This window comes from Pan paniscus, chromosome 2, assembly GCF_029289425.2.
Source record: "Pan paniscus chromosome 2, NHGRI_mPanPan1-v2.0_pri, whole genome shotgun sequence".
Taxonomy (NCBI): domain Eukaryota; kingdom Metazoa; phylum Chordata; class Mammalia; order Primates; family Hominidae; genus Pan; species Pan paniscus.
In genome coordinates this window covers 79245767-79269269 of record NC_085926.1, presented here as the reverse complement: position 1 = coordinate 79269269, position 23503 = coordinate 79245767, and the positions used below count along the sequence as shown (strand labels likewise).

General features: G+C 35.3%; 1 protein-coding gene across 8 annotated transcripts in view; it reads left to right on the top strand.

Annotated features, from left to right (window-relative positions):
- ROBO1 (roundabout guidance receptor 1) overlaps window positions 1-23503 on the top strand; it is a 1167237-nt gene that overhangs the window by 635573 nt on the left and 508161 nt on the right. For 7 of the 8 annotated variants that reach the window (XM_063602854.1, XM_055110152.2, XM_055110151.2 and 4 more), the window contains exon 3: window positions 3023-3106. The exons of the other annotated variant lie outside the window; for it this stretch is intronic. In XM_063602854.1, the coding sequence (XP_063458924.1) occupies window positions 3023-3106 (84 nt within the window). The remainder of the gene's footprint in view (window positions 1-3022; window positions 3107-23503) is intronic. 8 annotated transcript variants of the gene reach the window in all.

Genomic DNA, 23503 nt, shown 5'->3' with positions numbered 1-23503 from the left:
TAGCAAGCTTTTTATCCCCGCTCTGCATAGAATACTGGTGCAGAAAATACAATTTACATCCTTTTCAATTGTTTCAGATTGAGCATCTATCACTTAAGTAAGGTTTGCATTCTTGGTTACCATCTCTTTACTAATTTATCTATTATCTTGGATTCAATGTAAAATGGGTAGGTACACAAATGAGAAGCAGACAGAATACCTGACCCTCAGGAATTTAGATTATAATGGGGGTGACAGACACATAAAACCCAGCACCTCTAGTGACAGTGTGTTTCTAGATGGGATGAGAGTTTTCACCAATTGCAGCTGAACCTGTTTCAATTCAGGCCTGGGTAGCCCTAAATTCAGAGCTGGAATATAGGACCTCCTTTAGATATGGTAAACACACAATAGTCTCTTCCTTGCTATCTTCTAGTCCATAGCTTGCATAATCAATGCTATTTAACCAAAAATTTAAGTAAATGTCTTTGGACTGGTCTTAAATTAGTCCTCCAGCTCTGTCGCAGTGAGTCAAGTGGCTATTTCATGTTATTGTTATCTTTTGACAGGAAGGAGAAGAAAGAAAAAAATTAGCAAAGCAGCTAAAAATAGCACCTTTTGTTTCCTTTAGGTCTAGCATATCATTAATTAAAGGCAGAACAAGGTAGATTGAATGGACTTTAGAGATATGGTAAGATTCATTGATTAATGCAAAGATCTATTCTTTCCTGAGCCTAAGAAGGGGCCAGAAAGGTGATGAGTAGGAACAGAGAAGCAAATTTATAAGCCACTTAAGATAGGTTACATGCAGGTGTAAATCTATTTTATATGATTTAGGTATCTCATTTCAAATGACAGTAAATTTATTTTCCTCATCTCTTGCTTTCATAATAATATCCCCATTCTCAGGAAGAATTCAATAACAAAGGTACACAAACCTCATCCCAAAAGTCTTGTAATATTGTGTAGACACGCTGATTTAATTTATATTGTGGATTTGGATGAATCTGTATAGTATTTGTAACAGAGTGATTAGAAATGTGTGCGTCCACATTAAATAACTGATTGCTTGTAAATTAAAAGTAGAACTTCCCTTAAAAGTCTGCATTGTGTTACTAAAAAATAATTCATAAAATTAAAGTGATTCTAAACACATTCTATCATTTAAAACAAGATTGTAGGTAAGCAGGGTGGTTTTCTTAAAAGCCGTTTCATGCATTTGACCAAGCAATTTCTGATGATCTTCCTACAACAGCCTCTTATATTTGGTTAGTCTGCATGAGCAAGATGACTTGTGACAGAACATTGTGAACACTGCCTCAAAACACACAAAAATGCCTGCTCCCCATTCTTTCTCACTGATGTGGCTTAAAAGTTTGACCTAAACAACGTGTGCGTGTAATAAGTTCATGGGCCGGAAAGGTAAAGTGGACGCTTTTTCTGCCTTATCACTTGCAGCATCTATTTTAAGGGTAAAATGACAACAGCCATCACTAGAGAGGCAAGGATGAATAAAGCAAGAATGAGTATCTTTTCTCTTTTGTCTGCACAGATCTTAACTTTTTTTTTTTTTTTCGTTTTAGCCACATCAGGTTATTATAATTACGCGGCACTTATGGGAAGGAGGAGGGAAAGCAGGGAGATTAGGGGGGGAAATATGCCGCATGAAAAAACCAAGTGGACTCATGTTAGTCTTTGTATTCCTTTTTTAAGAATTTCTAAATCATCCCTGAATAGCTGTGTCTAAGATAAAATATGTTGACCTAGCTAGTGGAGACACAAAATTAATGACTTCTGTGATGTTTCTAGAGGGGCAGTACCTGCATGTACTCACTGGCTCAGCCATAAGTGACACACTGTTCCCCGAGTAAACATCTGCGCTTCTTCACTGCTCAGAACAAGAAATCCTTCCTCTGTAGATAATGTTAAAGGTGATTCTCTTGAAAGCCCGCAGAACATCAGAACTTGAATGACCTATGGCTCTACATTATTCGATTTAGGAGGTACACTCTTGTTTTTTATTGTGTCTGTGTCTGCTTCTCAGTAGCAGGCCTATAAACACTGCTCATACTTATCTTACATATAGATGACAGGTAGAGTGTGCACCAGGGAAATTTGGTAGTATCATTGAGCTTCTATATACACACATACTGCTCCTCTGCTACTCTGAGTCTGGATATGGAAACTGGAGTGTTGTTGTGCTTAGCCTCCACTCTAAAATTCTGCGTGGGAAAATTAATGTGCAATTTAAGAAAAACAGAAAAAATGCATTTTTTATTTAAGAAAAATAAGCATAGATGAATGAAAATACTTATACGGAATTTGGAATGTTTTAAAATATCCAATACTTTGGAATGTTTTAAAATATCCAACCCAAAATATCCAAAGTTAGATGTGTTTCAGTCATGCATTCATTGCAGTAAATTTATATCAGTCCTTTAAGACGAGAGATTGTTGCCTTCTGAAAGACGTGATGTTGCACCGTTTTCTTCCGTGTTTCTCAGAAAAAAGTATGACATTTTTAACATCCTCCCGCTTATTTGACAAGACCTGTTTTTCCCCACATCCTCCCTGCCTCATATGAGGTACAATCTCTGGAGTCTGTAATTGCCAGGAGATGAAGCGATGATGGGGAGTGATCACAGTCAATAGCTTTGATTAACAATAAGGTAGAAAATTAGCAATGCTAGCATTCAGCCACCCTGCCCTCTCCCTCCTCCATATGCTCTCTCAGTCCGTGCTGGCGGCCTCACAGAGGGCAGTCGGAGCCCTTCGCCAGCTTTGAAGTGCAGCAAAGGTGCAGGCAGGGCAGAGAATTAGGGAAATTAAGGAGAAAAAGTAGAAACTGTAAAAACCATGATGCTGAGACCTTCGCAGGGCTTAGTGTGCCGCAGGAGGGGCAAGGATGAAGCGTGCTGTGTGTTGTCCTTGTGTGTTTTTCTGTCACGTGTGGATTTACTTGTGTCTGGACATGCTGTGATCGAAATGGCAACTACTGTTACTACTGTGACCCCATCAGCAGCTCTGGTGTTGTTTCCGACAGACCCTGAAGATGTAGAGAGGGGGAACGACCACGGGACGCCAATCCCCACCTCTGATAACGATGACAATTCGCTGGGCTATACAGGTAGAGTGTCTGTTTCCCAAATACTAACTTCCTCCTGAAATGCCTCCACCTCCATCAACCATCAACCACCTGTATAAAATTAATCGAATCATCCCTGCTTCCAGCTAACAACCACAATTTCTCATTTTTCAAACTTCATTCTGTTCATATCAGATCATATTGCTAAAGTAAACACTTTTAAGAACAGAAATGTACATGGAAACTGTAATCATTCTTATTGTTTTACTATGTTTAATACAAAAGAATGCTTATCAATCTGAAACTTTGACACTGCTAGTATTTTTAGAATGATATTTTCTTAGAAATTTAATATTTGACTAAGTTGTTATCATAAAGGAAAAAAACACTACCTGCAAGTAATTTGGATTCAAATTTATCTGTACTTTTTTTTTTTTTACACTTGTAGTCTTAAAAACAAAAGAAAGCAAAACTCTTAGAGCGATGTAATTCATAATCACCAACTTACATCTTTGGATTGTGTTTGCATGACTTATTGTTACCTTATACACCAACGACTTCTGAAATAGATGCATGTGTACACCAGCATAATAGTAACAAATTAACTAATTGTATTAGAAATAATTGATATATAAATGTTTAAGAATGATCACCCTGGAAATATATGTGTCACATGGAATTTTTTGTTCTAAATATAATTGTATAATTTATACCTCTAACTCTGAGATAATTTGACTAAAACTTTAGGTAAGGAGAAGGAATACAAGACATCACTTATAACCCATTGAATTAGATAATGTTGTAACAGTGGTCTTGTAAGATTAGCTATTTGTAATGTTCTCTTCATTGGTCCTTGTTAACACAGTTCTCCATAGACTTCGCTAAGTTTTGAGCTGTGTGGATAGGTTGTGTGTGTATGAGGTGGGGTAGTTAGGGTTAGAGATGATAGAGTCCTCTTCTGTATCATAACAATCATATAGATGACGGTGTTAAAAGAAAAACATAATTCAATAGGCACATTTCACTTTAGATAAAATAATAGACTGATATTTTACTTTTGAAGCATCCTCACAGTCTTCATAAATATCATTCTCCAGTTTTGTTCCTTGCCTACATAATTGTAGGTTTTAAACACTTGAAATAAGTAGTACAGTTAATAAGACCTTTATAAACAACTTTAATATTGGTATATTTGTTTTGCTCTTATAAATAACTCATTTGCATTTTTCCTGTCTTCCAACATAAGAATGAGGATTCAAAGACCAACAAATGAAAGTCTATGGGGGTGGGATGGTGAGGGAGTTTGTGTGATACTTTCCCAGAAACTTAGCTACAAAAAAGTTGTAAATGTTATCCCTTAATACCGTCAATACCAAAGAAGTTCATATTTGTGAAAGGAGGAATCCAAGGTAGTATTCTTTCTCAGGGGTATCCTAATTTGCCAGTGCTTCTTAGTTCCATTCCCTTGTACTCACCCAGTCTAAACAACAGCATTGTTTTGATACAATAATAGGGTTTGCTCTTTATCTTTTGTGGATTTCCCAAAAATTATGTATAAGTAATGAATAAATCATGTTGGAGTCTTGAATTAAGAGAATTTAAATAACAATGCATTTCAGATTAAATATAGCATTAATGTTTTTCATTTTTATTTTTTCCCTTCAGGTTAATCAGGTGTCAGATTTGTCCTATTAAACATATCATTAGATAAATTAACATGAGGAAATAAACTTATAAAATTATCTTTATAGTCTATAATGGAACTAACTTAAAGTATTACAATTTAATGCAAAGTGACTGAAAGACAATCTTCTGAATAATCTTGTTCCTGAGACTGTAACTGTCTTTAACAACCTAGTGCTAAAGGAAGTCTATTCTGTATATTTTGTTTTGGAAAATTCTTGATTACTCAGAAACCTCTCTTCCGCTATACAAATCAAAAAATGTTATTTGTCTCTTTTGTTTGCATGTTAACCATACTTATATTCATTATAACTTCCATTGCAAGTTATAAGAACAATAAAGTAGAAAAAATAATGTTGACTGCATCATGACAACTGTAAAGAAAGATACCAATTGGCTATATAGTTGAGGAGTAATAGTTAAAAATATTAGTTAAAATTACCTACAGATATTGTTTTCTTTTGTGTGCACGTGCATGTGTGTGAATGTCTGAATGTATGAATTCCCTGTACTAGAGTCACAGATAATTGAGTAGATAGAACCTTTATATTAGAGAAAATTGAGTTCAGAGGAAAGTGAGATGGCCTATCTGTCCAGGAACACTTTTATATATTTAATGTAAGTTGTCTAGAGTTTGGTATATCTGGAGTTTAATAACCCTGGGCATAGCAGCAAGAAGTTTTAAGAAATAAAATATACATATTAAGCAACTTAGAGAATGTGCAATGCAATTGTCACGTAAGTCATTGATATGAGTTAGTTACAAAACGATGTTAACAAGCAAGTATATTAGGTATTGTTTGTGGCATCTATATTTACACAATATCTCAAAATGGACAGTGCAGATTTTATACATCAGATGTTTATTTTTTTACTACATGTTGCTTCATTTCATTGAGGTAACATGTGAGACTTTTCTCCCTCACCCTAACATTTAGTATATATAAAAAAAGAAAATAAACCTGTATAGTCCTGGAAAACATTTTTGGGGGGAACATGAAATAACCCCAAAAGAAGAAGATCATTATTTCACTAAAATTCCCATTTACATTCCCCTAATTATCCTTTTTTTCAATACTAAAAACAGTATAATTTCCACTGCAAGCTAATTTGTTACTACAACATCTGTTCTGATACTTAAGCCATTTGGGAGCATCACTATCAAACTGACCCATTTAACAAGAGTGCATGGATCTCATATCATACATATATCTTAAAATCTATATATCCACTAATGATCTAGTGAACAGATGATAATCTCTCATAATAGTAGTTGCTGCGTATATTGTATACCATTCTAATCTAAATTGTGTAAGTGATTTAGTTGGGATCAAATTTTTAAAATGGAAATAGATTATCAGGGAAGAAACATATTGATTCCTTTTCTCCTTACCATCTCTAGAAACAATGCTATAAAGCCATGTAAGGTTTTGAAATATTTCAGTTTCACTCTTACAAATCAATGAATGCAACACAATTTCTAAGGTAGCACTGTGGTATGTTATTAAAGTGGACTTGGGCATTATTTACAGTGAAGTGGCCCATTTCTTGTTTAACCACGCGTGTCATAAATATTGGGGGTTATTTAACAGTTCGCGGCATATAGCCTTTGTTGCAAGAACAAGTAAGAAGAGGTTTCAAATCAGCACTTTATTGGGTCAAACATACATCCAAAAGAGTCTGAATATGTAATAATCAATGATTTTTTGAAGAGGCTTTTGAAAGGAACAGAGTGTTTATTGACTGCTGGAAGTGCATATAGTGTTTCACAAATATAAAAAAATTAAGTAATAAATCTAAGAATATTGAAATTTCTGAAATATACATATAATTTATGTATAGATTTCTGGCAAAAACTTTAGACAAGGACACAAAATTTAAAGAAAAATTTATTGATACATTAAAAATTCAGGGAATAAGTGGGTGCTAATGAAATCCTACTAACATTCTTAATCTTTTTACAAAGCAGTAATCAGGAAAGGAATTTAACATTATTCCTTTTTCTGAGTAACAAAAAAAGTCTGTAAATTTGACTTGAAATGTCTAAAATATACCCTTTGTCCCTAATTTTACATACTAAAATAAGAAAATGTCTTCCATCTCCACAGGTCTGTTTTAAGGAATAGGTGCCTATATTTACAATAGAATATTGGAAGAAATGTGATATGCAAATTTAAAATCTTAAAACTAAAAGATTATCAGAGTTTTGTCACTGTCAATTTAAGTAAAATCTAGCCAAGAAATGTCAGAGGTTTCACAGTAATTTCAAATAGGGGTATTTAGGTCTTCTACCACTCAACACTATCTCCAAGTAAAGTTTGGTAATGATTGTTTAGAAGGAAACAAAATATATTGTCTTATTAAAAAAAAACAAAAGAGAAAGAAAGAAAAGCATTGACAAATGAGTATGTTTGCCCATATAAACTAGAATCCAATCCCAAAACCTTGTTTTGTCTCATGCTTAGAAATTTCAACAAGAAACAATTGATGATGACACTGATTCTTGTGTCTCCCTACATTCTTCATTGTATTGCTTCACCATTCAAACTAAGCAAAAACACCATTTTGGTATGTGAATTTTTAACGTGTATGTACTGAATCTAATAACCAGTGTTCATTATTACTACATGCATGCAAGGCCATTTTCTGAGCACTTTACCTGCAACAACTCATTTAATCCTTACAACAACACTCTAAGACAGTGCTATTATTAATAGCGACAGGTCCTGGGGTCTGCTTCAATATTCTAAAAGATAAATAGTTCAAAATTAATCACATCTTCCTAATCTCACATAGTCTTGAGTTTAAATGAGTTGTGTCTATAAGCTACATTTGGGCATGTAGTTAGAAATTGAACAGATCCACCATGTCAGATTTGTCAGAAATATTAAACATTATATAGTTAATCATTTTTTCCATTATCTTACTGTCACTTTATTTGTTAAATTAATAGTCAGAGTTTACATTAGTTTTACTAAGCAAACTATCCTTAGATGAGTCTGCTTCAGAGCTAAGTATGATACTGTAAGTACCTTTCCTTTTTTGTATGCAATTGATTATTTTGTGGAGTCAATAGTTGCATTTTTTTAACATTCTAGATGCTCAATTATGTCCAGTATTCCATCAATCTGTGATTTTCTCTGACACCTCCCTCATTAAACCCTTCATATTTTTGTCCCAAACCCACTGGTTTCTCTTCAGACCCAAGACTTTCTTACATCACTCTTTTATGTTGGATCTCCTGTTTCTTAGATCTAATTACTTTCTCTTTCCTGGTTTCTTCACTAATTAAAAGAAGCCTGTCCTCCAGAAAGCATATTCAAGAAAAGCTTGGAGAATATCAAAATAAAAAAATTTTACTAGGATGTGCTTGTGATATTCTGTCCACGCTTGCTTGTTGTTGATTTGTTTTCCTTCAACATAGGACACTAGATGGGCCCATTCAAACTGGAGAACTATTTATTTCAGTTATGGAAAATTTTCTTAATATTTTTATAATAATTTTTTTCATCTCTAGTTTCTCTGCTATCCTTCGGAATTGCTACTAGTCAGGCAGTGGGCCTCTTGGACTGATCCATTAGCCTCTTGTTTTTCTCTCCTAATTTCTAACTCTTTGTTTTTTTCTCCAACTTCCTGGGAAACAACCTTTATGTTTATTGTCCACAAATACTTTTATCATTGTGCTTAGTACATGGGGGTATATGAGGTATACTATCTTTTAAGATCAAAACCATGAATCACAGCCGGGTGTGGTGGCTCACACCTGTAATCCCAGCAGTTTGGGAAGCCAAGGTGGATGGATTACATTGGGTCAGGAGTTTGAGACCAGCCTGGCCAACATAGTGAAACCCCATGTCTACTAAAAATACAAAAACTTAGCCAGGCATGGTGGCATGTGCCTGTAGTCCCAGCTACTCAGGAGGCTGAGGCAGGAGAATCACTTGAACCCAGGAGGTCGAGGTTGTAGTGAGCTGAGATCATGTCACTGCACTCCAGCCTGGTCAAGAGAGTTAGAATCTTTCTCAACAAGAAAAAAAAAAAAAAATCCATGAATCACTCATCTGTGGATCAATCTGGTGGCCCCATCATTAGCTTCTCTTTATAACCTTATGGATTACTAATTTATGCATAACAGGAAATTAATAAACATTTCTTAAAATGAAGATAAACCATCTCTACTTGGTACAAATCTATATTGGAAATAAAATTATCAACTCACATCAATTTAATCAATTGGTTTAGTCTTTCAATAGTTCTGGGAAATAAATATAAATGTGTCAAATTTGTGATTTGTTTTGGGTGACCTCAATTATTAAGAAATTTTGCCAATTCTCAGAAAATATGCAAGCAAGCAAATGAGACAGAAATTAGCATCGTGGGTTAAATTCATGTCTCATACTCCAAAAGTCTTTTCCCTAGAATTCAGAGAAAAAGAAAAATGGTTTAATTTTCATCATAATGGACAATAGGTAGTAGACATGCGTAATTCTATCCTCCTGAAGAACACAGGACATGGGAGCTTCAAGTGGATTTGAGCATTAAAAAGTAAATTAAGCTCTAACAATAATTGGAGTCTGTGAAGAACAGTTTAAAGCAGTTTATCTTAATTATTTCTTAAAAATTAAAGGTTAATTGTGTGTTTTCCACACATTTATTAACACTATTTCTAACACTAAAGTTTCTCATTAGCACTTTGGAGACTTAAACCTTTCCAAGTGAACAAATATATATGTAGATATTTCTCGTTAGTAATTTGATAATATTTTCCGTGTGGAAAACTTGGGAGCTGAACATTTTGAGTTTTTATAGTGGGGAAGGAAAAGCAGTATCTGAACTTAAATAAAATATTTTAAATCTTGATTTTGATAGAAAAATTTCATTTAATTACTTTTGATAAATAGTTTTAACTGTGGAGAGATTGCTTCAATTTTTTTTTTTTTTTTTTGAGTTGGAGTCTTGCTCTGTCACCAAGCTGGAGTACAGTGGTGGGGTCTTAGCTCACTGCAACCTCCACCTCCCGGGTTCAAGCAATTCTGCCTCAGCCTCCTAAGTAGCTGGGACTACAGGGACGCACCACCATGCCCAGATAATTTTTGAATTTTTAGTAGAGATGGAGTTTCACCATGTTGGCCAGTATGGTCTCCATCTCCTGACCTCATGATCCGCCTGCCTCAGCCTCCCAAAGTGCTGGGATTACAGGCGTGAGCCACCGCGCCCAGCCCAATTTTTAAAATATAAGCAAAAGCTACAAATTTTAGGGATGCCTAGGTAAGTAAACACACTCAGAAACACAAAATATACATAAAATATACAGGTGTTCATTAGGTATGCCAACATCCATAAGGTAGAATTTATGAAGAATTCAGATTTAAAGTTTTATTAAGAAATTTTAGGGAAATTTAAAGAAACAAATAATACTTGGGTTGTAGCAGCTACAGTAGTGACTGGCTAATTATTTGGATAATTCAGTAAGAATCTTTGTTTACCCAGCAATTTATGCAAGAAAATTAATATTTGGTGGGTGCAAAAGTAATTGAGGTTTTGCCATTAAAAATTGCAAAAAAAAAAAAAACCCACACAATTACTTTTGTACCAGCCTAATATTTTTAGCTGAACTATTCTTCAGGTTGACTGCGGACGACTGGCTTTGGAAATGACTCTACTAACCTAGTAAGACTCGTACCTGTCTCAAAAGCCTTCAAAGTAGTACATGCCGATATCATGATGCTCACCTTCCAGTGAGCACAAGCCATGGGTACAGTCTCATCTCTGCACTTCTTTATATTACTGTTGTGGCCCTATGGCAATTATTGTCTTCATGTTTGTTTTAGTTTTTCAATTCACAGAAAGGAAATATTTGGCAGTCTACAAATTTTTCTTGAAAACCAGAAGACAATTGGCTAACCCTTCCTAATCTCTCATTCTTAGAGAGAATTTTGGACAATGATGAATTTTTCTCCTTGTACTTATTCCTGTAAATATTTTTTTCACTATCATAGACATCAGTCCACCTTCCATTTATTTCAAAAAGTTAATATTTGGAGGGCTAAGTGAAAAGTACGTATGTGTCTAAATAAAAGTAAAACATTTTACTGTTACTTTACGTTGCTTGAAAGAAACCATTTAGTCAGCTACAGGTTGGTATTGCAGTGATATACGTGGGTATTACAGTAGGTTATGCCACAGTAACAAGCAAAAGTAAGATTTCCATGACAACACAACTTAAGTGTTCCCAGGCAACGAAATGGAAGTTTTCTTCCTCACTTAGGCCACCCAGGTCAGGTGCACTCTATTCAACATGGTCACTCAGATTCCTGAGGCCAAGAGATGTGCCATCTTGACACAGGCTTCTGTGACTGCAACAAGTACAATGATGAACTGGCTTTACAGGCTTCAGCAGAGAAGTAACTCCTGCTCTTTTTTTGTTGTTGTTGTTGTTTTTTGAGATGGAGTCTCTCTCTGTCGCCCAGGCTGGAGTGCAGTGGCGCGACCTTGACTCACTGCAACCTCCACCCCCAAGGTTCAAGCAATTTTCCTGCCTCATCCTCCCAAGTAGCTGGGACTACAGGTGCGTGCCACCATGCCCAGCTAATTTTTTTTTTTTAATTTTAGTAGAGATGGGGTTTCACCGTTTTGCCCAGGCTGGTCACGAACTCCTGAGCTACAGGCAATCCGCCCACCTTGGCCCCCCAAAATGCTGGGATTACTTCTGCTCTTTTATTTATCCAAAGACAGCCTTGTGGACATACCTAACTTCAACAGCATAGGGACATATAATCCTACTATGGCTCTTAGAAGAGGAAAAACTAAAAATACAGTCGGCCTTTTGTATTCACCACTTCCGCATCCATGGATTCAAAATCTCTTTTAAAAAGCAATTAAAAATAGTAATGCAACAATAACATTTATACAAACTTTATAATAGTACAGTATACCAACCATTTACATGGCATTTACATTGTAGTAGTAATATAAGTAATCTAGAGGTAATTTAAATTGGCCCGACCTGGTAGCTCATGCCTATAATCCCAGCAATTTGGGAGGCCAAGGTGGGCGGATCACTTACGGTCAGGAGTTAGAGACCAACCTGGGCAACATGGTGAAGCCCCGTCTCTACTAAAAATACAAAAATTAGCTGGGCGTGGTGGTGGGTGTCTGTAATCCCAACTACTTGAGAGGCTGAGGCAGGGGAATCGCTTGAACCCAGGAGACAGGTTGCAATGAGCAAAGATTGCACCACTGCCTTCCAGCCTGGGTGACAAAGTGAGACTGTCAAAAAAAAAAAAAAAAAGAAGAAGAAGAAAGAGAGAAAGAAAATAAAGAAAGAGAGAGAGAAGGAGAGAAAGAGAGAAAGAAACAAAGAAAGAAAGGGAAAGGGAAAGGAAAGGAAAGGAAAAGAAAATAAGAGAGAGAAGGAAGGAAGGAAGCAAGGAAGGAAGGCGAGAGAAAGAAAGAAAAGAACGAAAAAATAAAGAAAAAGAGAAAGGAAAAGAAAAGAAAAAGAAAAGGAAGGAAGGAAAGAAAGAAAAAGAAAGAAAGAGAAAGAAAGAAAAGAAAGGAAGGAAGGAAGGGAAAGAAAGAGATTAAATTATACAGGAAGAGGTTTGTGGGTTATATGCAAATACTAAGCCATTTTATGTATGGAAATTAAGCACCTATGGATTTTGGTATCTGCAGGGGAACCTGGAACCAATCACCCACAGGTATGGAGGAACAACTGAAATTGGTAAATAGCACTAATCACTACTAGACAAGCAATGTAAGAAACAAGAAATTTGTCATTAGTTCAAAACATACACTACTTCCTTAAGGAAAGAACTTTAACCTCATAAGACAGTTATGGTGCCATAACTGAAGCTACTGAATATTTTGGCTGGTCATTATACTGTTATAGCAGCCTATCTTCAGTCCTTTCTTCACTTTATCATTGGAAAATAATTTTTTTGTTGGAAGCAATGTTGTGCATGATAACCACATATAGAACAATGCATTTAGTAAATGCACAGATGGTGGGTCTGCTACGCACGGAAGTATGGTAAGAAGGAAAGAAAATACATTCATAGAACGTCTACCCCAACTAAGGACAAAATTTACTTGTTTCTTTTCCATGGTGAAAGGAGTTCAATAAAATTATTTGGCCACAAACTTGGCTTGGTAGACCTGATATAATATTGCATCATATTGATGGCTCAACATTGCTTTATGCAATGAGCAGACTGGGCTATCGGCAGTATTGGTGATCATTCAGTTTTGTTGAGAGTAATACCATGTGATTAAGCCCATATATAACCTGTATCCCTGCTACCCTGGAAACACTGTTTATGAGCCAATTTTGCAAGCAGTGGGATGCTGGAGGAAGACGCTGAGGGACTCCAAGTAACTATTACTGATTGTTTACCATGCTAAATATTTATTTGTAAGTGTTCACCAGGACAGTGATATCTTTATATTTTGAAATCATTTCAAAGGATCCATCTCATATCTCTTACCCAGACTTTGTTGTTACATATTCTTCAAAGTTCTCCCCTCTAAACACCCCAAACATTCATTCAGCCCTTTAGCCACTATCCCTGAATCAATCAAAGCACATTTTTGTGTTCTTAGTAACTACTTGAGCTTTGCCGATGCTAACTCCACTTGATGATAGAATACTTCAGTGCACATTTGTGATTTGAAAGATCAACCATCACCCAGTTCATGATGGTTGTATGATTTGGGGAAAATTTGGGTTTCCTTGATCAGAGGCTCAATCATTCCTAGACCCAAGTCACAAGATAGAAGATGGATTTCAAAGGAAGATTAATTATTGATTATTTTCCAAAGAGGTCACTGCTTTTTTAAAAAGTCCTAGGTGGTCTATGCTATGACTCTACAATTAGATCTTGCCAGAAGCACCATACCACATCCCAACACTGAACAATTATATTTCCTGAGGCATATTCCCCAAATAGTAGGACAGCCTTCTCTTGTTCTGCATCACACTCAAAAGTGGTAGCATGATGGGTCCCTTGGTGAATAGAGGATTGACTCACCCAGATGTGGAATATGTTTCTTCCAAAATCCAAAAATACTACATACACAATGTATATAATGAAAAATGTGAGCCAAAAAGCAGCCACTTGTCTTTCACTTTGGAGAGAATGTCCTGATATGACTAGACCCCGCAAAATTCACAAGAATAGTAGGTAGAATCCTAAATTTTTGTGGGATTTATCTCTTATCCATGGAAATGTCGATGCCTTATAAATGCATATAGAGTAATGGTTGCTTACTGCTCACCAAGATCTATGAGCCTAAGTTCACCAAAAAAAGCTGACCAGGATGATAAGCTGAGGACAGAGATAATCAACATCCCAGAGGAATAAAGAACAGAGAGTTGATGTAGCTCTTAGGTAACATAGTGAATATATGCTACTATATCTGCAAAGCGAAAGTAAAATGTTTTTAGTATTGTTCATTTACTGGAGAGAGAAGTGTGCATTTGCCTGAAAAGTAGCTGCATTTCATGTGCCAAGGTCTCTGTTGATTTTCCCTAATAAAGGGACAATGTATGGAAGAGTCTTTAACATTTAAATCTCCACTGGGTTATTGTAATAGTCTGTTCTTATGTTGCTAATAAAGACATACCCAAGACTGGGTGATTTATACAGGAGAGAGGTTTAATGGACTAAGTTCTACATGGCTGGGAGGCCTCATAATCATAGCAGAAGGAAAAAGGGAGGCAAGGCAAGTCTTACATGAAGGCAGGAAAGACAGCTTGTGCAGGGGAACTCCCATTTATAAAACCATTTATCAGATTTCATGAGACTTAGTCACTACCATGAGAACAGTATGGGGGAAACACCCCTATGATTCAATCATCTCCACCTGGCCCGGCCCTTGACACATGCGGATTATTGCAATTGAAGGTGAGATTTAGGTGGGGACACAGCCAAACCATATCAGTTATGTGTGCAATAATCATCATTCTCTGAGATCTAAAAGCCAAAGAGTTAAGCTTAATGGGAAGTAAGTTCAGGATAAAGGCCTATTGTATATTTCAAGTCTTTAAAATTGACTTTTTTTTGAGGCAGAGTTTCACTTTTGTTGCCCAGGCTGGAGTGCAATGGCAGGATCTCGGCTCACTGCAACCTCCACCTCCCAGGTTCAAGCGATTCTCCTGCCTCAGCCTCCCAAGTAGCTCGGGTTACAGGCTTGCATCACTGTGCCTGGCTAATTTTGTATTTTTAGTAGAGACAGGGTTTCTCCATGTTGGTCAGGCTGGACTTGAACTCCTGACCTCAGGTGATCCACCCACGTCGGCCTCCCAAAGTGCTGGGATTACAAGCGTGAGCCACTGCACCTTGCCAATAATTTCATTTTTTTTACAGGGATGTGTTCTTTCATTTGATTTTTATATTTACTATAGAGTGACAATTCTAAAAGCTTCTTTCTATTGAAAAAAAAAACCTCACTCAGTGGGCCAGGAAGACAATGTGTTATTTTGCCAATTGCTGATTCAATTATGTAATCGAAAACTGGCAGACTGTCGCAAGATGGATTTCTGGGCACACGGGCAGAGGTACTTAGGATAAAATTCTATCTTTTGACTGATGGAACATTAGTGTTTTGGATCTCTAGGTATTAGCAATACCAACTAGCCTGTGTTTCTCTTTCTTCAAAACAGACATCCTGATAAATGGGCTTTCTTTAAAGAAGTTCAGAGAGAAAATCAAAGCACATAAATTTGATATTTTGTGGTCCTTTTCACAACCACCTGGCTTCTCCCTCAGTTAAGAGTCTCTTTCAAGCTTCTGCATTGAGTGAGGGCTCATGAGCTCTCCATTTGGTGATAAACCATGACTTTCCAATTTATGAATCAAGTTAGGTCTTTTTTTTTTTAACCACATCTCAATTTTTTTCTATTTAAAACTTATTTTTTTATTATACTTTAAGTTTTAGGGTACATGTGCACAACGTGCAGGTTAGTTACATATGTATACATATGCCATGTTGGTGTGCTGCACCCATTAACCCATCATTTACCATTAGGTATCTCTCCTAATGCTATCCCTCCCCCCTCCCCCCACCCCACAACAGGCCCCAGTGTGGGTGTGTGATGTTCCCCTTCCTATGTCCATGTGTTCTCATTGTTCAATTCCCACCTATGAGTGAGAACATGCGGTGTTTGGTTTTTTGTCCTTGTGATAGTTTGCTGAGAATGATGGTTTCCAGCTTCATCCACGTCCCTACAAAGGACATGAACTCATTTGGACCTTGGTAAATCACAGGTATTTGAATTCTAGGAAGTAATAATCTCTAAACCACAGCAAAATAAACTTGGGAGTTCATCAACTACTATGAAAACTATGTTTGCTTTGTCTCTGATCGTTAGCTACGACCATTTTGGATTGACCACTCCATGACCCTATCATCCCTCCTGAAATCAAGGACTGATTTCAGTGGTGGTTACTTCCTAACTCACCCTAGCCAACAAAGAACAAACACGACAAAGCCTTTCAGATGTGCAGGAGCACTTCTCTGGAGTGCAAATGCCTTGTTCAAGGGAATGACTCTGGACCCTTCAGGAGACAAAGCTGGAAGAGGAGGAGTAAGTATGTCACATATGAAAAATCAATTCAAATATTCATATTCTTCTACATCAGTGCTGCCCAATAAAAATATAATCCATGCCACAGATGCAAGCCGCATGTGTCATTTTAAATTTTCTAGTAGCCATATTTCAAAACAAAGTAATAAGAAATGGGTAAAATAATTTTTAAAACTTACATTTTGTTTCACCCAATATAGCCAAGATATTATTGTTTCAACATGTAATCAATACAAAAGGTATTATTGAGGTACTTCACATTTTTTGCACTATGTTACACTTAGAAAAACATCTTGCTTTGGACTAGCCACATGTCAAGTGCTTGATAACCACATGAATTCCTCTCTCTCCATTCTGCCAAAGAATTCCTGGTATCTAAACCTTATTTACTAAAACATCATTTGTGTCTAAGTTTTATTAGTCAATACCAAGCACACAGCTGGAACCATTTCCAGCTGCTTGAACTAGCCCTTGTATCCAGTATCTCCATTAAATGCAACCATAACAATAAATTCAGCTACTTTAAAATTATTTTCTTCTTTTCTGGTCTAGCACAATTAGAATAATATCCTGTAGATATTGTCCAGGTTTCTGTTGATATAAGTTATTAGAAGGCTAGTAAGCCTTCTCTCCCTGGGTTGAATAATTACAGCTGTGATGTGTTGGGAAATGAATATGATCTTTGCTCTAAAGGTAATGAGCAGTGATGGAATGGGATACAAAGTGAATGAGTAATTTTTAATGTGATAACTACCTCCAGTTCCCAAAGCGAGGCAGGTCCAGCACCATACAATAAGAAGAAAGGGCTCTTCCTGCTGGCAAGAGAAAAGTAGTGTAATTTGGGAGATCAGGTATTCAGATTTGTCTGAACCCATCCAGCTAATTCCTTTCTAGTTTTCAGAGCCCTGCGCATTCCCCAATCGATCCTCTAAACTTTCACACAAGAGGCTTGGTTAAGGTAAAAAGTCATTCTATATTGTAATTTGGCAGCCTCAATCCAGCAATGCTGTCACATTTCGGCTACAATAGCCCTATGGGTATTAGACGAAAGAGATTCTCTGTGTTCCTGATTATGCCTGAACCAAGAAGTTAAAACCTGGGTATATTGTTTCTATAAATGAGTCAGAGCGATCAGAAGCAGGTAGCCCACCCAACAGACCTTGTATTCTTTACTAAAGTCATAATAGTCTATTGTAGAAATCACTGAGTTTTCTAGAGGCTTGTAGTAATTGGCTCTTCATTAAAGGTGGCCACAAGTGATATATTATGACACTGTAGTGTCACTGCCAAAAAATGTCTCATTTTCAAATTGCATTCAGATTTCATTCACTTCAAGTGTGGGCATGGTAGCTCACACCTGTGATCTCAGGACTTGGGAGGCCAAGGTAGTAGGATCACTTGAAGCCAGGAGTTTAAGCACAACTTGGGCAACATAGCGAGACTCCATCTACAAAAATTTAAAATTAGCCAGGTGTGGTGGTGCACACTTGTAGTCTTAGCTACTTGGGAGGCTGCAGTGAGAGGATTGCTTGAGTCCAGGAGTTCAAGGCTGCAGTGACCCATGATCTTGCCACTGCACCCCAGCCTGGGCACAGAGCAAGACCCTGACTCCAAAAAAAAAAAAAAAGTTATTTCCCTCACTTCAAATCAATAATCAAGCAGGTGAGTTAACAGATACGAGATTCTCATTATTGAGATCCTGTGGCCAACAACTAGCATCTGCTGCATGGTGGGCCTCCAGAAATGACAGGGGGTATTTTAAGAAGATTTACTCAGTCAATTGGGTGTTTACAAAATCGCTGGAGAAAGAAAAGAACTTAGGCCTCTAAAATAATGTCTAGAATAAGTCAGCACAAGTAGTCCACCAGAGAAGCAGTCAAGAAATCAGGTAACAAGAGGCCACACAGAAATGAAAATTCTTCAAGTTTGAGCTTCCAAGTTGTTAGTGAAATAGTATTGTATGATATATGTATATTATATAGTATTATATAAATATTATTTCTGAAAGTGTAAAATGTGCCCAATTCACACTCACTGTAATAACTTACATTTAGTGGGCACACAGCACTGATTATTTGGCATCATCTCATATAATCCTCACAGCAGCTTGGCAAAGTAGGTTTTATTGTCCCCATTTTGTACCTGAAGGGACCGAGTGAGAAAGAGATTAAAGCAATTTTCCTAATTTGACACACTATCAAATCCAGGAAATCTGGCTTCTATTCTCAGTTGCTTCTCATACCAATGTAGGGGTCATCTGCAGTAAGCTTCATGTATGATTAATAATTGCCAAGTCAGCATGTATAAGCTTTCAAATTACCACAGTTATCCAATTAACCTATAGTTACTTATGTAGCCTTTAGTGCTTCTTTCCAGGAGCAGACTAATGAATTTCAGTATAAATGATTATACAAGTAGGAAACAAAGGTCATGAAAAAATGGAACACCTCATAATAACTGTTACATAAAGGGCTTTTTATTCCCCCAAAATCAATTTTAAAGATTGACGTCTCAGTAGCCTCCTAGTCAATTTTAATTCTAGTGCTATTCGGTTAGTTCTAATAAAATGTTTAAAAACTAATAATAAAGATATATCAATTTCTTAAGTGTAACGCTTTAGTTTTACAGATGATATAAGAGAACCATGCGTAAGTAATAAAAATATAAAAACATGCCTGGGAATGATTTATAGCAACATCAAGGTGCTAGCTATCTTTGAGAAAGCAGAAGTAGAAAGCAATGAGGAAACAGCTATAGCAATATCTGTAATTATTTTAAAGAGAATTTAAAACAAACAGAAAAAATTTAATAATGCTTCATTTATGTGGTATGTAAATGAGTGTCTATTACATTTGTGTCATTTTTGCATGTGTGAAATATTTCACAACTTGAGATAAAAGAGTTTTGAGACATTAACATTAATTCTTAAGAATTATTACAGTTCTATTAGATTCCATTACATAATACAGCATACTGTGTATGTCAAATGTTTTATGCTAGCATCTGCATTTTTAAAACTACTATATAACAGAACTTTGAATAAGTACCCCCAATTGACACAGCTATGTTAAAATAAAACCTAAAGAAAAAGAAAACTTTAAGACCCAAATCTTGTAAAACATGCTTTTGATGCGTTGGGATTTTAAACATCCATTCAGATCAGACATGACCTTAGTTTTAAAGATACAGTCCACAAACAAATGCCTGTAACTAATTTTTTCTGTTTTTAAAAAAAGAAAGAGGCACTGTGATGTACCTTAACCTTAAGCTATAAAGAGCTGCATAAAATACTTATTATTTGATTTATGCTTCAAAATATATACAACATATAGTTTTTGTGACTAAATATGCTTGTTCATTATTTCTTTTCAAATGCAATTTAGATGTTTTCAATTTAAAAAGAACTGGTGGAGATGCACACAATCCTTTCACAAAGAACTGTACTGAGCCAAATTACCATTCCTAGAATAGGGGTTTGCCACAGAAATCCTCATTAATAAATATGTTCTGAAGAGACTTTGTCTATTCACTCTATAATTTAATCAAGACGTTACTCTAAGACAACCAGAGTTAGGGCACCCTTATTCACCCAGCCTTTAATATGCATATAGTTTCTTTAAATTTTAACCTATTGCTCTTGTATTTGTTTCTATCTTAAATTTCTACTAACAGTAGTGATACACAGAAATATTCAGAATTGTATTCAACAATTAAATAATGGTTGTCTTTACACTAAAAAGGGATGCTTCTAGACAAAAATTGTTATTAACATTATATTTTAATATAATACATTTCTCTAGAACTTAATTCAAATGGAAGTACTGGTATGAATGTGCTAACTTTATAAAAAGTAGTTGAATGGACATTAGTTTTTTTTTTATTTATCTTTAAAGTGACTAAATAGGTGAACAAGTGAATTATGAGAAAAAGTTAATATAGAGTCACCTTTCAATGACAGAAATGCATTTTTATACGAGTAACTGTAACTTCCCTGTTGCTTCTGCTGTCTTACATAAATGAGACATTTATGTCGATGTATCTTGGGGTACTTTCTATGTATCAAGGAAGAAAAAGAGAGAGTTGATCAAAATCAGTAACTTTCTAAAACACACATACTATATTCACTTAAATTTATTTTGCAGACTACTGTCAGAATCAACAACTTCAATTAAAAGCAAAACATTAGTGATTGCTTAAACAGATCATGAAATAAAAGACCTATGGTGTATTGCTGGTATTAACAGCATTCTGACATACATAAGAAATCGTTTGATTATTTTATTAAGAATAAGTTACATTGCTTATACATTGAGCATCTGTATTCTACTTCAACTAACACAATTTGTTTTATCAGGTTCAAGGGAAAATTGTACTTTTTGATATTAATATTATCTTAACTCTTTATTTCAGTGTTCCAAGTGATAATTTAAATAAGCTCTAACAGTTAAGACTTCTCAAACATGCTAGAAATATGTCAATTAATAAGCTTCATTTACTTAATCAATTCAACAATATCAACCAATGTTTGTAAATTACCTGTATTGAGAGTTTTACTGATTACATAAGTAATCACTCTCAATACAGGTAATTTAGAAAATAAAGAAAAGCATAAAATACAAAATTATCAACACCCAACATTTTAATATGCAAGCAGTCCTTTTCAGCCACCTATAATCACAACGAGCAAATTCTACTTAAAAAGAATTCACACGCGTAAAAAGGCAAGTGTAAAATTTCATCGAGATTGTAAAAGTAGGATTTTATTTTTAAATGAAACAACATGCAAAAGTAATTTATATGATGCTCAGTAAAATGTATCTTATGTTTGCAACTCTGCTATAACTCTTATAATGAAACAATGAATTGAGCATTAATTTTAACACAATTTATCAGATAATCCTTGTGTGATAAAATGATATGAAACCCATCACTTCACATGTGATGGCAGCATTATCACAAAAAGGTCATGTGTTTAAAAATTACCTGAACACTCTTTGCGTAGCACCTATTTTGTTATGCTTATGAATTTTTTTCTTTAAACTTTAACTCATCTAACTCCTGTAATTATCCTTTGCCAAGTAGTGTGTGTGTGTGTGTGTGTGTGAGAGAGAGAGAGAGAGAGAGAGAGAGAGAGAGAGAGGTATAGATAAGCAGTTTTCCAACAACACTTTTATAGGCATCTCTTATTTTGTGAAATCCTGTACCTACGGTAAGCTTTGCAATTTTACCTTATAAATGATATATTTTGTGTTGACTTCAGATTATTGGATTAGCTGAGCAGAGCAACAAAGACTGACACAATGAGCGGAGATAGATTCTATACATAAGTAGGGAGGAATATTTGAAGGGGACACATTTATAACTTGTGACTTTGTGAATGTATTCCTGTAATAACAACTTTCACTTTCCTGTGCAACTTCACTGCTTTGGATACTCAGATAATGAATATGAGGACAATAATTACTTGCCATTTATCATTATTGTGCTTTGATGTGTATATATTTTTAACTTACATTTTTTTTTTAGTCTCTGTATTGCTTGCAACCTGATGTACTATGTCGTTCACACTCGTGTTAACTCAGAAGTAGACTTAAATTTTAATGTAGGTCTAGGATTTAGCACTTACTTGAAACTTTAGGTGTTTGCAAAAATAATTCATTCTTAACATAATAAATGCACTAAACACAGTCAATTGTTTATTTAAATTAATATAATACATGAGGAAAGTGCTAATAGAAATCCAGGTATTTCTATAGTTCAGAGCCTGTTCCATAATATCAAAAATAGAATTATTTGTCTTGTTTTTTCAGGCAATGTTATGTTCTGAAAGAAAAACTATTTGTAACAATTAAGGCTCATTAAAAATGTTGTTAATTTAATGAACCCCCGAGAATGTGATATCACAATAATAAAAAAATGAGCCGCACTAGTATATTCTAATAAAAAATGTAGCTTTTTGCTTCCCAGAGGGAACTCATTGGGTATAACTCTGATTTATAGGCTTTTAGAAACCTCTTAACTAGCAAAACAATAATATGTTTTCATTCATATGGTACACTCCTTTTATTTGTAAAGCAGACAATTTGCTTGTTTAAAAAGAAATCATTGTTAAAAGACTATATTGTTTCAGCTAGTCAAGTTGCTTTGATTTTAAGCAAGATATCCAGCTCTGTGAATAGCAATTCTGTTACCATACTAAATTTGTTAGATTTTCCAGGATTCACAAGGACTTTCAATATATACATTACCTTACTTTAAATTTAACAGAAACCAAATGGGTAGAAATTAGAATCCAAGCCAAGATCTTTGGGGACCTCCAGCAACTTACAGAGACAATCCATTCTACAAAAATAAATATATCCCAAACCTATATACACAGCAGGAGCTTCATAAACACCAACTGGTGGCCAAAACCAACACTACGCTGAAATTGGTTAACACATCTTTCAGGCTGATAGCATGTAGCTTTGTGGTATACTCTTTTCATTACATACACATGATGACACTAAGGATTTTTTCAATGCAGTTTCCTCTTTCTCCCACAGTATCTTTGTTTGCAACAATGCATAACTTTAAACATTTTAACAATGTCAATATCAATATAAATTTAGATAGCATGCTTCCTTTCTCTATTACTATTCACCACAGGTATGAAATTCATAAGATAAAATTAATATGTGAAATCCAAATTAAATCTCGGAATACTTACTTTTTTTCACCTATAGGTTAAGTAAACTTACCAGCTTGCTCTCCAAATTGCCACACCACTGTATACTCCCATCAGTAGTTCATCAGGCTGTCAGACTAACAGGTGTACAACCGTATTATATCACTTAATTTTCATTTCTGTAATCTTTAGCAAGTTGCAATTCCCTTTGAATGCAATGATCTTTTGTGATTCCTCTTCTCTAAATTGCCTGATTATGCACTTTGTTCATCTTGCCCTTACACTCATGGTTCTTTTTCTGTTGATTCTCAGGAATTCTTTGTCAATTTTTACATGCTGTAACTATCTTTTTCCGTTAGTAGTTTAACTTACATCTTTCCCCACGTGTGTTAAACAGAAATCTTTCATTCTCATACAAATTATACCATCATATTTTGCTTTATGGTTTTCTTTTGAATTTACTCATAAAGATGGTCTCCTAGATTTTTTTGTATTAACT